At 43.8% G+C, this 18,652-nt stretch overlaps 1 protein-coding gene across 3 annotated transcripts in view; it reads left to right on the top strand.

Annotated features, from left to right (window-relative positions):
• Nucleotides 1-18,652, top strand: part of ME3 (malic enzyme 3) — a 172,733-nt gene that overhangs the window by 136,096 nt on the left and 17,985 nt on the right. For all 3 annotated transcript variants that reach the window (XM_058663709.1, XM_058663710.1, XM_058663711.1), the window contains one exon: nucleotides 12,951-13,060. In XM_058663709.1, coding sequence (XP_058519692.1) covers nucleotides 12,951-13,060 — 110 coding nt within the window. The remainder of the gene's footprint in view (nucleotides 1-12,950; nucleotides 13,061-18,652) is intronic.

The raw sequence follows: 18,652 nt of genomic DNA, 5'->3' as shown, positions 1-18,652 counted from the left end.
AAGATCAATTTTAATTAGACCATAATTACAGAGAAGTATTGAAATGTTTGCTGTTGATCTTCAGCTCACTGAAAATGTGGAGGAATGAGTAATTAGGAGTGATTGGGAAAAGATGAAATTGTACAAATTTGGGGCTGAATTTGAGCAAACACTAGCAGGAAGAATGGCATTCCATACGGAAGAGTGGAGAGGGGTGTACAAGTGCTGGAGTCAGACAGAAGAACCTGGAGTTCTAGTGTTCAAGCGCAAGAGGAAATGAAGGTCACAACTCCAGAAGAGAGAGAAAATTCACCTCTCTTGGGTCCTTGTTCCATGTGGGCCTCAATTGGCTGGAGAACACATATTCATGGGGGATAAGGGCAGATTTCCCTTCCTCAAACACCAAATCTAACATACACCCATAAACAATGCTTTACTAACTGTCTAGTTGTCCCTCCACCCAGCTAGTTAACACCAAAACCTAACCATCATTATAACAGGCTTTCAAACCCACACAAAGAATCACATTACCAGAGCTGGAAAGCGTAAAGGGTTTCAATCACCTAATCTCAGTACTTTAAACCACACTCCTTAAGCCCATGATTGTACATTAGGCCTCTGAGTGATAGAAATGAAATACTTTATATTAATTATAAAATATTTAACCAGCTCACTTTATTGTTCTAAATTGCTTTCTGCATTAAATTTCTTCTCAATATTTCATTAGAAATTTTATCTACAGGCCCAGCACGGTAGCCTAGCGCTAAAGTCCTTGCCTTGCATGCGCCAGGATCCCATATGGGCACTAGTTCTAACCCTGGCGGCCCTGCTTCCCATCCAGCTCCCTGCTTGTGGCCTGGGAAAGCAGTGGAAGACGGCCCAAAGCATTGGGACCCTGTGCACCATATGAGAGACCTGGAAGAGGCTCCAGGATCCTGGCTTCAGATTAGTGCAGCACCAGCCATTGTTGCTGCTTGGGGAGTAAATCAACGAGTAGAAGATCTTCCTTTCTGCCTCTCCTCCTCTCTGTATATCTGGCTTTCCAATAAAAACAAAGTAAATCTAAAAAAAAAAAAAAAAAAGAATTTTATATGCCAAAAAAGTGAAAGCTGTCCATCCACCCAATACTTCATTTGCAACTGGATGAAGTGAACAATGCCAGCCATGACCAGCAAAAATAGAAGAGGGCTTCAAAAATTTAATGGGGGTGGGGTGGAAGATAAAGGGAGGATGGTTGAGGTGGCAAGTGCATTAAGCCATCTTTTAAGACACCTGCATCCCACATCAGAGTGCTGGGTTCACATCCCATCTACCTCACATTTCCAATCCATGTTCCTTCCAATGCTCATCTTGACAGGCAGCAAGCAATGGCCCAATTGCTTAAGCTCCTACCACCCACATGGAAAATCCAGATGGCATTCCTGGCCCCTGATTTCAGCCTGCCCCAGCACTGCCTGTTGCCATCATTTGTGTGAACCAGCGGACAGAAGATTCTCTCGCGCCTCTTCCCCTCCCCATCCCATATGTTCCTCTGCCTTTTAAATATATAAAGAACTTTAAAAACAATGCAACTTTTCTAAGAAATTTAAAAAACCCCTTCATAGCGTTAGAAGTTGACAAGATGTGGGAGGAATTTAGAAGCAGAAGCCATAGTAATGGCATAGTCAAATTCCTCCTCCCCTAAGGAGGTCTACCCTGACTAGCCCGAAACCTTTTATCCTGTTTGTAATCATATTGCGCATATAACTGATTAGCTAATTCATCATGCACTGCATCTATAATATCATTTTTTTGTTTTACTTTGGCACTTTTGCTTTAAAGCTTTTGTTGGCGTTTAACTTTTCAATTAGAGAGGACTGGAAAAAGTCCTACATGGACTGCTGTAGAAGAGCTCAGATATTAATGTGGTCTGAGAGAGTGGTTAGTAATTAAATAGGAAGAGAGAGAGAGAGAGAGATGTTCTCGTGTGGTAGTTCATTCCCTAAATGCCTTCATTGCTCTAGGCCAGACTGCGGCCAGAACTAGAAAATCAATCCAAGTCTGCTATATAACAGGAAACCTAATTACTTGAATCATTACCACCCCCTTCCAGGATTTGACATAACAGTAACCTGAGATTGGAAGTCAAGGCACTCTGATACAAACTACAGGTATCTGAACCAGCATCTGGCTGATCAGACCAAATGCCAGCCCCAAGAGAATGAGTTCTAAAGCTCATTCCTACTTCAAGTCCTCTGATGCTAATGACTCCACCGGGCTGGCGTTTCTAGGAATCATGGCTTTCCCCATGGAGCACCCAGTTACAGGGAAAATTTGGGACCTATTGGTTGATTGGCAAGTTGGTGCATGGAAAGCTCTCATCTGGCCAACTGTCAGAATGGACTGAAGCCTATGAATCTGACCACATAGGAGGAAGGTCATGGGAGGAACTCTGGAACTCATTCATTTGTAGCTTGTCTGGCCTCAGAAAGAGCAGGACATTTTCCACTCAGCCTGACATGGCTAATTGTTGACTGTCCAGCTCTAACATGTTCCCATCAAATTGGAGCCACATGTTGCATGTTGATAGACTCCCAGGTCTGCAAGAAACCTGTCATGGGTCACAAAAAGGCCTGAGAGATTGTACCAAAGTTCAAGCTCACACCAAATTCCAAAACACATATTCATTTCCACTGTGGCCAAGGTAGACTGAACTATTGCAGGGATGCACTTCCTGAGTTAAGGTCCAGTCTCAGGACTAAGAACAAAATGTTTTGGGAGAAATTCACTGGCTGAGAAGATGAATTTAGTGACACGATACAAACTAGCTGTTTCTTTTTTTTTTTTTTTTTCTGCTTTCTTAGCTGCCTTATTGCATCGCTGAAGATCAAGAATAGGAGCAAAATTATGTCCAGATTTGAAGCTTTCAGGTTACAATAGAGGAAATGAAGGAATAGAAGGGAGAAGTTGTAATTCTCCTCAATGCAATAATAATAACAGCAAACCCACACCCTTTGTTCACTAAATTGCTTACTGTGTGCAGACACTGACATGGGCTCTTTACATAGCTGTTAACTCATTTTCTCAACAAGCTTGTGACATAGGTACTATTACTAACATCATTTCAAGACATGAGATACTAAGGTTATAAAGTTTGAATACCTTGCCTAAGAAAGGGGACCCTACTAAGATTCCAAATACTAGCTGTAGTTGTTAAAAATTAAATATTCTGGAGTTCAATATTTATATTTGAACTTGTAAATTTTTAAATTGTGTTTATTCGTTGTTTTATTTTTTAATTTAAAAGACATAAAGTAAGAGATAAACAGAGAGAGATCTCCCATACACTGGTTTACTCCCCAAACACCTGCAATAGCTGGCACTGGGCCAGACTGAATTCCCAGACATGGGCATTCAATCCACTACTCCCACAGAGCCTAACTATGTAAACCACCACCTACTGCCATGAGCATTAGCAGGAAACTAGACTAGGAAGTGAAGCCAGGACTCAAACCCAGACTCTCTGACACAGGATGCCAGTGTCCCAAGTGATGTCTTAATCCTGATGCTAAATGACCACCTCTGAATATTTCATTTAAAATATGTTTATTAACAAGCTACTTAATTTGTCTCTGCCTTGGTTTTCCTCTTCTCTGAGACTCATTGTTAAGACCTAACTTGTAGAGACTGCTTCTGATGGCTAGATGAGACCATCCAGTAAAATATTTAACATTACCTGAACGACAGTAAACTCAAATAACGTTTGCTACAATTAGTTATCATTGATAACATGAACACTTACAGCAAACTGCACCTCCAAAGCCACTTGCAGCAATGATTAGTGGTGCTCATGTTTATGATTATGTTCATTTATTTTTATATCTGTCACTATTTACCGTGATTCCCTCCTACCTATTCATCCCTTCCATTCAAATATTACTTCCCATATCTTCCCCAATGAACTTACAAAGGAAAAATTTTTTTTAATTTAAAAATCAGCATTGGGTGTGACCTACCTCCATCTTCAACTCCAGGAACATACAATTAGTAAATACCTTTGCTAAGAAAGGGGATCATGTTAAGACCCTAAATACTAACTATGGTTGCTAAAATCACATATTCTACATTTCAAGTATCTGTGTTTGAACCTCTCAATTTCAAAAATAGTGTTATATATGTACTATGTATGTGTGTGGGCCATACAGACCCACCACTCTTAGATAAACTGTCCTTTCGCATACCTGGACCGCTTTGCTGGGGACACATCTCTTAGAAATGAGAAACAGGGGCCCAGCGGCGTGGCCTAACGGCTTAAGTCCTAGCCTTGAAAGCTCCGGGATCCCATATGGGCGCTGGTTCTAATCCCGGCAGCTCCACTTCCCATCCAGCTCCCTGCTTGTGGCCTGGGAAAGCAGTCGAGGACAGCCCAAAGCTTTGGGACCCTGCACCATATGGGAGACCTGGAAGAGGTTCCTGGTTCCCGGCGCATACCGGCCCGTTGCGGCTCACTTGGGGAGTGAAACATCGGATGGAAGATCTTCCTCTCTGTCTCTCCTCCTCTCTGTATATCCAGCTTTCCAATAATAATAAATCTTAAAAAAAAAAAAAAAAAAAGAAAGAAATGAGAAACAGAAACTGCCCCCAGGATCAACTCAGTGACATTGGTTTCTTGAGAGGCTCCACCTGCAGCAACCTTGTACTCAGTCTGTGGGGCTGGGAGGAAACCTTTGACAGCTTCACCTCCTACTCTTTTCCTTGCTCCCTTAGCTCCTTTCACACTATCCTTCTTACTGTTCCCAAACAGCCTTGGTCACCTGCATTACAGCTCCAGAGCCCTTGGACTTGTGAGCTTGAATGTCCTTCCATTCCCATGGATGTTTCCCTCTCATCATTCAGCCCTGGTTCACACTCAGCCAGGGTCAGGTGTGGTGGCCATTGTAGCTGAGAGTGCTCACAAGGGGAAGTAACGAGCCTTCTTCACCATCCCAGGGGGATGACAAGGAGCTTATAGGTGAAAAAGTGGAGGAAACCTCCATGTGGATTTGTTGTCCACAGTAACAAGACATACATGGTGCAAAAATCCCCCTAATTCATGAATATACAAGATTGTCCCATGCCACTAATGTTGCTGGGGAACCTGCAGAAGGAAAAGTAAACCATCTCTAAAAGGACATGTCTGCAGCTTACCACATGTGAGATTCAATTTCCCAGAGAAAATGAATTCATTATGTACAGCCATCCACATGGCAAAAAACCCTCAATGTAGGAAAATAAAATATACAATAGAAGAATTAGAGTCTCAAGAAAAATACCTACCCTGAGAGACTGTAAAAAAATTGATATAAAATCATTAAAGGTTTTTTTAAAAAGCAGAATCTAATGCTAACGGTACCCAACACTATAAAAATAGCAGTGAGTTTTGGAAAATAAGCAAAATTACCAAGATTGAAAAAACACGTATAGGAATCCAAGAGGATACAGTAGTGTCAGGGCAAGACACAATGAAGAGGCATTGCAGACACCCTTCTTTCCTACTCCCAATTGCCCAGAAATAAAGAAGCTTTATCAGGAAAGATTTTACAACTGCTAAGGAGTAGAGCATTTCTAGAGGGAAAGAAAGAATGGATAAGATTGGAATCCACAAAGCCAAGCCTTGTCGAAAAGTAGTGACTCCCAACAATCCTATGGCATGTTGCTTTTAATCCCTATTTTCTTTTTTTGTTCTCCCAATACATAGCCTTTTCTTATTCTAATTACTCATTTTATCAGGTTCTCCCAGTTTTTTTTTAAATAACTGGGGAAAATTCTAAAAGTAAGTGATTCCATCAAGATAAACCATTTAAGAGAAAAAAAAAAATACCTGGAGTGTTTTTTTATAAACACCGAACTATTAAGGAATGAAATTGCCAGGGATTTTTTCTTTCCAAACCATTCATCTCTATAATGTATGTTTACATGCAAGCATTTCCTTTGTAATTCGAAAAACACAATTTATTTAAATTATGAGTTAAGCAGCAATAGTGGCTCAGAGATAATTGCTTACAAAAACAAAACAAAGCCACAATAATAGCATCATCCATAAACTAAATAATTAAAAGCTAAGCAAGCGTCCCACTTTTTACCCTCTTGTGAACTGGGTGCTGGACTCCTTGAAGGACAATACAGCAGGTCAAATATTCACTCATGTAATACAACAATCCTATGCTGTGGATACAGTTTTTGTCCTCCTATTGAAATATAAATTCTGGGGAAGCATTTCTGTCTCCTCTGTTCAGTGTATCTCAAGTATTCAGAACAATGCCCAGTGCCATGTGGGTTTTCAATAACTGTTTCTTTAATGAATGCACGTTTTGTAGATGAGGAAACTGTAACATAGAGAGGTTAAGAACCTGCTCAAGGTCATGCAGTTAATTAATAATAAATGATAGAACCAAGCTTTGAACCTAAGCAGTCTCACTCCAGAACTCACCCCCTAAATTGGAAACTCACCATGCTGTTCTCTTGCATGAAAGAAAAGATATCCCAATACATTCTAGGCTCATCTGGATGTATCAGACTAGGAGGACAAATAGGAGGAAGGTCTCATGAAAGTCAGTCTAGTTTACTCACTTGCCCCAACCATAAGGGAGGGAAGGGCTGTTTTGTGATAACTCAACGCACACAATCTGGGCAGACATAAATGCTAAAGTCCTCTAGCCAGCTGGTGGGTTGGTAACTGAGAAAAGGACACGGGCTTGAACGAGAGGAGGCTGAGAGTGAATCACTGCTTCCAAGACAAAAAGCACAATGTTGACCACTGACTTTTGAGGGGTCAGGAGGGCAGCAGATACAACATCGTTCTTTTTCCAGCCCTAGCATTTTCTGGTGCCATTTGCGTGCTTACCTCGGAACTCAGGCCAAGGGGGAAATTCAGGAGGAAATCTAAACTGTTCCTGAAGTGCTTTCTGTCTGGCCTGAACTCATTGCCAGAGCAGTGACTGAGGCATAGACACGTTCTCCTTGGACTTTTGCTTAGAAACTGTTGTTTCCTGTGACTGTCTTGCTGGTCAACGGGGTTTTCCACCTTCAGTCAGAATGCCAGCCACAGGAGCCCGCCAGTCTGTCCAGCACACCAGGAAATCTCCCAGAGTCAGGACTTACCTCTGGGTTGGGATCCCTTCCAGTGCTTCCGTGCCAAGGGCAGCTCTGTGGTTGCAGAATCTACTCCTCTTCCCACCCAGTGTGGAATGTCTCTGTCTTATATGACACTGAAACCTGGGTTTTTCTGCCTTCCAGCCATTGGACTGATTTTTCCCCCTCAAAACCACACAACATAAGTGCTTGCCCACAGATCAGACATGTGTTTAAAGATCCCACTGGACATCACTCCACATGCTCTTTTCAATGTTCCCTCTTTCTGCAGTCTACTACATTTGATGTCCTCACCCACCCAATAATCTCCCTGCACCCTCTGCCCCTAGCAGAGTGAGTCACAGAATTGGCTGAGCTGTGCAGTAACAGCTTATATGTAGAAAAAGAATCAACACCTTAAGCAAAAACATGTGGCTGAACAAGGGCACACAGTAATTGGGAAGCAGTAAAATGTACCGAGAGTGTCCAATGGCATAGACGGATGTTGAAGGACAGGGTAAGGACCAAAGTAAGCACATTACTAGAATTTGAAAATAACCCCAAGGCAGTGAAAGTTTTTCTAAGAGTTTCAGGAAACAAGTGATCTGCACCAACTCATGCCTAAGAAGATGTAGTGACCTGGCACAATGTCTCAGTGGCTAAATCCTCACCTTGCATGCACTGGGATCCCAAGTGAGCTCCAGTTCATGTCCTAGCTACTCCAGTTCCCATCCAGCTCCCTGCTAGCAGCCTGGGAAAGCAGTAGAGAATGGCCCAAAGCCCTAGGACCCTGCACCCATGTGGGAGACAAGGAAGAAGCTCCTGGCTTGTGGCTTTGAATCAGCTCAGTTCTGGCCTTTGTGGCCACTTGGGGAGTGAACAGTGGATGGACAAGCTTTCTCTCTGTCTCCATGTAAATCTGCCTTTCTAATAAAAATAAATAAACCTTTTTTTTAAAAGATGCAGAAGACAGTATGGAGAGAGGGAGACAGGGGCTGGTATGTGGCATGGCAGCCAGCATCCCATATGTGCACCGGTTCAAGTCCCTGCTGATCCACTTTCAATCCAGTTCTTGAACATCTGCAGAGCTTTTCAATTCTTGGGCTCCTTCATCCAACATGGGAGACCCAGAAAACGCTCCTGGTTCTAGAATGGTGCAACTCCAGCTATTGTGGCCACTTGGGGAGTGAACCTGCAGGGAAGGATCTCTGTGTGTGTGTGTGTGTGTGTGTGTGTGTGTTTCTGCATCTCCTTTGTCTCACTGTAACTTGTCTCACTGTAAGTCTGCCTTTCTAATTAATTAAGAGAAAGAAGGAAAGGAAGGAAGGAAGGAAGGATGGACTTGAGAGAGGTAAGATCAGTGACCTTCACCAAAAGCAGCAATTACAGTAGCCCCAGGGAGAGATGGCCTCCCCTGAGTCCACCCAGCTCAGCCCTATATAAGCCCTTTCTGCAAAGTCCTGTCTCCCCAGTGCATTATGCCAAGGTTACAGTGCAAGTTGTCTGGTCAGATACACTTAGAAAGTGCTAGATTAAGCAAGTTTCTTAACATAGGACTTTTCAGAGCCTTTAATATGCATTGTATATGTTACTTGCAATACATTACTTATTTAACCACTGAACCTCTTTCTGATTGTACATCAAGGGACTAGAATTCAGTGAAATATGTAGAATAGAAAAAAATACCTAGAGTTTTCATCAGCTTCCAGGAACTTTGGTTCCTGGAAACAAAAATAATGAAACAAAGGGTTTCCTTCTGGTTAATAACTGATGTTCTCATTGAACACTCACAATCAGAATGTGTGCAATTTGTTGAAAGAAAGAGCAAATTCCCACAGTAATATGAGCGGTAGCTTGAGTCATTCTATTTGGAGACTGGCTGAGCAAGTTCACCAGCTCCTCTCAGATCTCTCCTGTTTATTCAGGCCTGAAAAAGGTTAGGTCCAGGTGTTTGAAAGAATGATAGGTCCTGACCTTCAGAACAAAGAAATGGTGTCTGCAATTCCTGGAATGTTCTACTGTAGCACCCCTTAATCTGCATCTTGTCAGCTCCCTGGGGAAGGACAGACAGTCACCTGCAATCTACCCTGTGCTGGGGAGGCTGTACCGCAGATGACAGGTGCCTGGTTCTGTCAGTCATGGTCTAGGTTTTGTGCCCCTGTCAGGTTCCTGAGCACAGGTCTCCATGTGCAAGCAACCCCTTTGCTTAAGTGCTGTGGGGAAAAAAAATAATCAAATATCCACTCATCAGCCTTGTGATCTATTGAGTCAAGGCCTTCAACTGCCTTCCCTGGTAGCTCCCAGGCCATTTCCTAGCTAGTCTCCAGAGTTAGAACATCTGGGCAGCTAGTGTGTGGCTTGGGGAGGTGCCTCTTTCCCCATTGCAGGAATTCTCCACTGGAGAATCATCAGATGTTTTTCAGCCACTACCAGGGCTGCAGGGTGAAGAGTTCAAAAGCGTGAAAGGAAACAAACAGGAATCAGCTGGGTAAGGGATGGTCTCTGGCAGGACAGAAAGGACACTGCCAGCCCTAAAATCACAGCTCTGGGAGCGGGGCTCTGAAGAAGTCCTGCTGCTGCTGCTCCCACTGTATGTCCTAAAGAGTGGCCTCTGCAGCCCTGTTCCCTCAGATAGCCTTGTTTGTGTAAGCATCTGGAGGACTGTAAGTCACAAACTTACACACACAAAAAAAAACAGGTTGTTTTTACGAAGAATGGGCACCAATCCCTGCTTTGGCTTTGGAGAAATATGAGTTGTACCTTTTACATATCAGCACCAACTCCATACAAAGAGGTTCTCAGACAAGGAAACAGATTCAGAGGAATAAAGGGTACAACACCAAAAATCATTGTAAGAAACAAAAAGAACATTGTTTTTTCTGCCTCTGTCTTCAAAATTTTCTTCATCCTGTAGAAATCTCTGCCTTTCAAAATGGAGAAACAAAATCAGCTTTATCATATATTTAGTTTCATCTTTTGAAAATCAGTATTTTTATGAACAGCCAAGTAAATATGGTCAGAGTCACATGGAGCCAAAGCCAAATTCCAACTCCACCCCTTTACCAAGGGCGACAAAGGAAAGAGTCCCTGCGCAAACAACATACTTATGCAGCTCAGGATTCCTTCCCTGAAAGTAGTGCCTATGTCAGAAAGTCACACAAGGATTAATAGGGAGTGTATATAATAAGTTTAGTTTAGAGGCTGTTTTTCTAAATATTTATTTATTTGTTTATTTGAAAGGCAAGGTTATGAAAAGAGTAAGACAGACACACACACACAGAGAGAGAGAGAGAGAGAGAGAGAGAGAGAGAGAGAGAGAGAGAAGCTGGAACAGCAGGGTGAAGATTGCAAAGCCACGGAGACAAATGAGTAGATGAAGCAACAGAGGGGAAAGCAGGAGAGAATGTTGCCAGAGACTGAAAAGAAACAGAGTGAAAACCTAGAGTAGACATTCTTCCTGATTATGAAAGATTGAGGGAGCAGCCATCGTCATGGATGTCTTTGAGAGTGGGGGTCTACAGGATCGTAAATCCAAAGAGCTCTGGGCCTAGGCTATTGCATGGTGGTCCACTGGATCTTTTATGCAGTTCCAAGTAAAGATTAAAGTGACTTGCATTAACAAGGTTTGCATTCCATGTGCCCTTAAAATGCTCTATGAGCTAGAGGAAGATTTCTTATATAAGACTAAATCAAACATTAAGTAATAATCGTACATACGCTGAATAAAGGTATTTGTTTATAATCTTACCTTATTTTCACCTCCTCTGAAAATGAATAGTGATGTCTCTTAAATGTCGTGTGTGTGTGTGTGTGTGTGTGTGTGAGAGAGAGAGAGAGAGAGAGAAAGAGAGAGAGAGAAATGCACGATTTGTTTTGTTATCTGACCTTTTCGATGTTTTTGCTCTAAGCAGTTCCGGAACAACGCTGGAAGCCTTGTGGAAATTATTTACAGTCAAATGTCACCAGATCCAAAGACATTCTGTTCCCCCCTCCCAATTTGAATTCTTGAAATTCACACCATGAAAAAACATAACCCTTCACTGTAAATGGTTGCTTGGCAGACAGAGTTATACTTCTGCAAGGTTTTATCCATCGTTTCTATTCCCATTGCAAGAGAAGAGGTCTGGGTGGCAGGGCAGGAGGCACAATAAACCCCCTGCCCACTATCCACCCTCATCAACACTTTCTCTGTGGTTGTAAATGCAAATTGTGATTAGAATGATTCTTGTACTTAGCAATTTACAGTCTATAAATCAACCTCAGAGTAGAGTTAATAATATAGTATTATACACTTGAGATTTGCTAAGAGAAAAGCTCTTAGGTTCCCAGACCACATTTATGAAAAGATGACTATGTGAGTGTGAGGTGATGGATATGTTATTCAGTGTGGTGATGGTCATAATTTCATAACGTGTACAAATACCAAATCTCTACATTGTACACTATAATGTATATGACTTTGATAGGTGTACCTGAATAAAGCTGGGGAAAAAACACCTTCAGCTTTAAAAAAAAAAAATTTGCTTGCTTGTTTATCTGTTTGAAAGAGCTAAGACAGAGAGAAAGTTTCCATCCACTGGTGCACTCCCTACAGTCTCCCATCTGGGGATCTTCTACTGCCACACATGGTCAGAAAAATGAATTAGAAGTGGAACAGCTGGGACTAGGATTCAACACCCATATGGATTCAGGCAACATCTTTACCCGCTGCACTGCAATGCCAGTCCCCACCCTTAGCTTTCAATCCTCACAACCACCCACCTACCCACACCAAAATTTGGCTGGTATTGTTGTGCCCGTTAACAGGTGGGAAGCCAAGGCAGAAGAGAGTGGTGAAGAGACACATGCAAGGTCACTCAGATGTTTGTGGAGAGGAAGGTCAGACCTTCCAGCCTCTTGACCCAAGCCCAGCACTACTATCAGCATGGGGCTCAGGCAGGTCACTGCCTCTGTTTCTCCCCCTGTATTATGAACACAACTTGAACTACTCCTATTGGAAACAGCTCTGACTGGCTAAGCTTCTGGAAGGACCAAAACACGAGTAAATAGATGTTTGCCCACTGCAATTTAGGCTGAATAATATAAGCCATGCCCAGCATTATTAAACTAGAAACAATGTTTCCTGGACCAGCCACACCAAAAAGATACCTGCATGAATGGGCATTTAGCAGGCATTTGTGATGCCACCTGGGACACACACATCCCATCTCAGAGTGCCTGTGTTTGAGTCTTGGCTACACTTCTGAGTCCCTCAGGATGTGCTCTCTGGAATTCTCATGTGCCTCAGTCCCTTCCACTCATGGTGGGCCACACACACTCTTGTGTTGAGTTCTAGGCTTCTGGCTTGTACTTGCCCCAGCCTAGCCCTCGTTTGGCAAAGAGCAGAGCAGCCAAAGAGGAATCAATCCATCTCTCTCTCTCTCTTTCATCTTTCTCTCTCCCTCTGCATTTCTAAATAAATACAAATTTTACAAACAAGAAGAGAGTAGAAAGAAGCCTGCAGAGCACAGATAGCCTGTTGGGTTTATGGAGGACCACAGGCTACACAGAGAGCAGGCCCATCTCAGTACTCTCAGAACTGCTGGTTCTTCCATGGCAACTCCTAGCAGGCAGAAGCCAGATTGGATGCAGTGGTGGCGGACTTAGCTGACCACCAAACCCAGTGCCCTCTACTTTCTCCTTTCCCTGTCCTTACGCATGACAAGTAGGCAGAACTCCAAGACTAGGAATCCAGGAGCCAAACGGGTGTCAAAAAAAAAAAAAAAACCCACATGAGGAAGCCATGCTATACCTCCCCACTCCCACTGCAGGCTGAGATCTGCTAGGGACCTGCCTGGGAGACACAATCATGCATTCTCTCTCTCCCTTCCTCCACCCAATAGATTTGGAATAAATTGCCTCATCCAGTTTGAAGACTTTGCCAATGCCAACGCTTTCCGCCTGCTCCACAAATACCGCAACAAGTACTGCATGTTCAATGATGACATCCAAGGTAAGTTTCCACCCACCTGGCAAAGCCTGAAGACTAATACCTTTTCATGAGACTCATCTGCCTGCCAAAGGGGGGAGGGGTTCCACCTCTTGGCTGGCTTGCTGCTAGCAGCTGTTGAAGAAAGAACATTAAACTTAGATTCAGCCTCCACTTGTCTAATTCTTAGATCTGGGACTTTAGCAAATGCTTTAACTTTGCTAAGCCTCAGGATCCTAATCTACAAAATGGGGCTCATTACTACTGCCTTGGAGGTAGGTAAAAATTTTGTGATTCGATATATGTAAGAAATTCAAAACAATATTTTCTTGTACCAACTGTTTGAACTTGAACAAGCCATTTCTCTGACTATGGTTTTATCATCTACTCAATGGAAAGGTTATTACCACCTTGAAAGGATATTATGAAAATTCAAAGAGTGAATACCCTCATAAAGTATTAGTGCAATAGTACAGTCCTTCATAAGGAGTTATATTTCCATCAATCTGGTATTTAAGTGTGCCCCAACATTGGTAATACAGACATTGTCAGACAGTCCATCATCCCATTGTCTAGATATGTCCAACAGTTTCATTGGGAGTCCATCTTTGATATGGAACAGTATGAGGAAAATCAGTCAGGGGGTGTGAATTGGAGGAGAGGAATACCAAACCTTAAGGAATTGTATCATAAAATTCAAAATTAAAAATATAAAAACAAAAAATTCTGACTAAATTATGTAGAATTCTCCCCGAAATTAAATGATTTATTGCATATAAATGTTTTATTCATCACCAAAAATTGCAGTAAAACTAGGTTACTTACGAAAAAAAAAAAGAAAGTACTAGTGCATAGGATTCATCAGACCAAAGCATCAATTGCTGTAAAAATGGTCTTGGCACAACCGTAACATACTGTAGGGTCTTCCCAACACAGCTAAACCTCCGGCTAAGGGGACAATTCCTTTCCTCGATCATGGTTGAAATGTGCACTGCTGAAAAGGATACCTTCAAAGACATCAGCACCAGGGACCAAGACTACTTCAAAAGCCAATATGCATATGAGCTTTGAGCCTACCAATTAGGCCTCCAATGAAGACACCTACATCCTTTATTAGAGTACCTAGGTTTTAGTCCCAGCTCCAGTTCTTGATTCCAGCTTCCTGTAGTACAAACTCTGGGAGACAGCAGGGATGGCTCAAGCCACTAGGATCCTGCCATCCACGTATGAGTTCCTGGCTCCTAGCTTTATCCTGGCTCAGTCCCACTATTTTGGGTATTTGGGAAGCAAATCATTAGACAGTGTCCTTTCTCTCCCTCTCTCTCTCTTTCACACACACACACACAATCTGTGTGTGTGTTAGGGGGCGAGGGGGAGGATTATTGTGTCTATAACTCTCTGCTGTTCAAATGTAAAAAACAGAATGTTAATCCCAGATGAGGCATCTCCACTTGGCCCATCCACCAGGGCCCAGAACTAGCTGGAGCCATTTAATTTCTGCCACAGAGGTGCCAGCATCAGAAGGTGGAATGGTGAGTGGCCTCTCAGAGATTATCTCAGCTGATTCAGGGATTTTGAATAAGGAGCATTGTGCATTACTCTGAGTATTTTGTAGCTCTCCAGAGACACCATGATGAGTCCACATAGATTATTATTTACAAATGAAGTTGCACAAACAAAATCTTTTAAAATAAAAGAGCTTTATAAGATAAAGAAAATAAGCACACTGGGGAAAGTCCCTGTCCTTGGGACTCAAAGAACAACCACATTCTCATTTTGCAATGATTCCTCTATAGCTCCAACGGAGTCGCAAAACATCATCAAGTGAATCAGGGACAAACTCAAGAGGATTCAAACCCGGACAACACAGCTAACGTTTAAAGATAAAGATTTATAATGTAGGCACTGTTTTAAGCACTTGGCATGTTTAATATTATGAGATAATGGGTTCCTCTGTCTTATGATTGAATAAACTGAGGCACAGAGTGAGTAAGTAACTTATGTAATCACTGAGTGTAGAGATTTGAGTTCCAGGCATTTAGACTTCAAATTCTAAGTTTTTTACCACTCACCATACTATACCCATATCTGAGACCCATACAAAATCAAGTGCTTTTACTTTCCCTTGTGGTCCACATCATAGGAAATAAGAAATGTGATCAATGATATTTTGGTATTTGCCATGGATGTTCAAAAGGTAGGGTAGCACAGCTGTAGCACATTTAGACAATGAAGTTCAAAATACAAGACTCCAGTATCTGAAGCCTGGTGTCCAGAGAGAGGGGAGACCCTCAGCTTTTCCACTTCCCCCTTCATCCTGATGGCTGAGTATTGGGCAGGCCTGGGCTGGGACAGCCACAGATCACCCAGATGATACTCTGCACAGAGTAGTGCTGTCCTGGAGGACTGGCTGGAGGAGGGAAGTGTGCTGTCATCTGCTCACAGTCAGCTGCATGGGCAGGCTTGTGCCTGTGGCTCTGCAGGAAGCACCTGCCAGTTAGCCCCTGACCAGTTCCCCTGCCACACCACACACCTATGAATCAGTAGCAGGATGTCCTCCCCGACTCCAGATCTTCCTGGGCTACCAAGGCCAGAGAGTGGAAGTGGAAAACAAGCGTGTGTGGGCGGCACACCTGGGGCACATGCTCCCGATGTACAAACACACAGATAGCCCAATGTGCATGCATCCCCCACAGACCACACACAAGGACACACCAGGCCTAGTGGGTCTCCTCCAACATTGCTGCCAGAGTGGGCCTCTAAGATGAAAACCCTCTTATCATGACAGCCTATTCTCTTTTCCTGAAAACAAGGCTTCAGGAGTCTCTTTTCTACCTCCTGAAAATCTCTTTAACCCCCATGACCTGTTGACCAGTTGCTTCTCTCTGTGTATGTACATGCTGCTCCCACTTTGTCATCATCTTAGTCTGTAAAAGTCCTGCTCACCCTCAACATGCAACCTGAGCATCTCCTACCCAGGGATGGACCACATCAGCACCTGCTCCTCAGCCTTCCTGGAGTACCTGCCCAGGTGTATCCCAAAGGGGTACTATCTGTATTGTGTTGTCTCCCACTCAAGGAGGTAATAAGAAGCTTTCAAGTAGGAATTTGCTTCATTCATTCTTGTTCCCCAGTTTCCAAAGCACATTACACACACTTTATAAGTGAAGAATGAATGAATTGACATCTACACAAACTGACATTCACATAAACACAGTCACCCAGTCATGTGGATGCATCTACACTGGACACCTGCCCCAGTGAATTCATTTGTTTAAATTCATATTTTTTGTACTACTTAAACATCCTCCAGGCAAAATCAGATAAGATAATCTTCCAGGTCCCACAGAAAATGAAGGGGAAATATCCCATTTTCCTCCCAGAAAAAAACATGAAAGTCATGAATCTGGAAGTCACATGGAGATCTCATAAATAGTTCTGGAATGGCAGAAGCTCTGTCATGTCATGCAGCGTTTGCCCTGCACAGCCTGATGCCTAGGTGGAGTGGGCCTGGAGAAGCTTCACCCAGAGGATCCTTCCAGGACTCGCTGCCCCAGCAGATGGCAGCACCTCTGCTGCAGAGACCTGCCTTGTCCACAGTCCTCTCCTGCCAGGGCTGAGGGAAGATAAAGGCTCTATGGTTTTGGCCCCTGGCTGAGGTTTGGGGGTTTCCACTGCAGCTAATCCCTGACCCCACCCAATCCAACTTCCTTCCCCTCCTTTCCACGAGGACACTTCTTAAAAACATCCTGAGCATGTCATCAGATCTCAAAAAATGCTTCCCAGGGGACCCAAATGATGCCAACGAGTAGCACTACCTCAGGACTGAAGGGGGTTTGCATTAATTCTACCTCACAAGTTTCTGGCAATGCTTCACAGTCCCTCATAAAGCGGCAGTGTTGTCCTGTGTCACTGCTGAGGAAACGGAAATATAAGGGTTGAAGGCTCACTCAAGATCACCCAACCAGACAGACACCAAGACCCGTCACTTCTGACTGGGAATTCTCTGCTCTCTGTGTGACACTGGGCTACTATTACTTGTGTGTGTAGTGGGTGATGGAATAGGTCTTCCCATCATGCTAAGGGTCAGATTTTACACCCTACCTGAGGGTAGATTGTCCCCATACCATTCTGCTGTTCTCCTCCTCTCCATCCAATCACTATTATTCCCTCCTCCGAAAATGTCTGTAGTTTTCAGAGCTGACAGCAAGGTCCAAGGAGAGGAAGGGGTCATCCATGATCATGGGCTGTTTAGTGATGGACCCAGGACCAGAAGCCTGTGATGTGCATTCTCACAGCTAAGTGGGTGGTCCCAGCTCACTATGGACAGTGAGGAATCTCATGACCAAGACGTCAACACAGGAGATGCACTCATGCTAAGTTCAAAGTACGGAGAAATGAAACAAAATTGTAGAGCAGTGCTCAAAACTAGCAGAGCACTCTGTGAAGAGAAGGGATGAGAGTTGTGCATGAAGCAGAGAGAGAAGGATGGCAAAGAGGAGAAATGAAAAAGCCGTGAGGCTGAGCAGGGAAATGCAGAAACCAACGCCACACTGATGCGAGAGCTGAGAGAGGCCCTGGCCACTCAGAACGACCTGGAGACATGTGCAAACTCTGCCTCGAAAACACAGCTGCAAGGCAGCCCAGTAGCCCTTTGAAAATGAGACTGGGGCAATGCCACTGGCTCTGAACACCAGCCCAGCCGCACACCCTCTCCAAAAAGGAAGTCATCATTGATAATCTCAGGGACCCCACTCAATCAAGCTCCATGATTACAGGTCATGGGCTGGAGCTGCGAGGAGCCCAGTGCACGTTAAGGGAACTGTCTCTCAGGCAGCGCTACTGTACTTCCCACCTCAGAATCATGGCGCCCACAGGGCAAAAGAGCTCTCCAAGGCTTCCAATTGTTTCCTCAGTTTCTCACCCTAGCTCAGACTCACGGAAGCCTCTGCTGGGGCCAGGCTGGTCCTTGCTGGGCAGAGCTGCCAATGAACTGACTCATCACTGGCTGCCAATGAAATGAATCATCACAGGAATTTTGGAAAAGGCAGAGGTTCAGGTGACTTTGTTATTTCAGCTGGGGTCAGGCATGCCTCTGAGGGCTCTTGGGCAAGGAAAAACAGACACAAGAAAGGAAAGGCAATGGGAGTGGTAATACAAGGGGCCAGGCCAGTATTGTCCTTGGGAGACAGACTTGCAGATGCCAGGACCAGGATGCTGCCAGCTTGGTGACTGATCTGACCCCAAACCTTTAACTGAAGGCCGACCAATCATTGAGCCTGGAGACAGGTGTCTCGGCTTCCAAGCATCCTGCACATCCCCTCCCCACAATCACCTGGACTTGTACTGCCCCCAGTCCTGACACCTCCTAGGGCCAGATAGCTTGTCAAGTTGCCCGTGTGCTGCGTTCAGCCACTGTCACCCCTATATATATTTTTAGGATTTATTTATTTTTAACAGAAAGTCAGATGTAGAGTGAAGGAGAGACAGAGAGAAAGATCATCCATCCTCCCCAAGTGGCCACAACAGCCTGAGCTGAACTGATCCGAAGCCAGGAGATAGGAACTTCTTCTAGGGCTCTCATGTGGGTGCAGGGTCCCAAGACTTTTGGCTGAC

Source organism: Ochotona princeps, chromosome 4, assembly GCF_030435755.1.
Source record: "Ochotona princeps isolate mOchPri1 chromosome 4, mOchPri1.hap1, whole genome shotgun sequence".
In the NCBI taxonomy this organism is placed as follows: domain Eukaryota; kingdom Metazoa; phylum Chordata; class Mammalia; order Lagomorpha; family Ochotonidae; genus Ochotona; species Ochotona princeps.
Note: the sequence above shows the minus strand (reverse complement) of the source record. Positions and strands in the feature narration are given on the sequence as shown.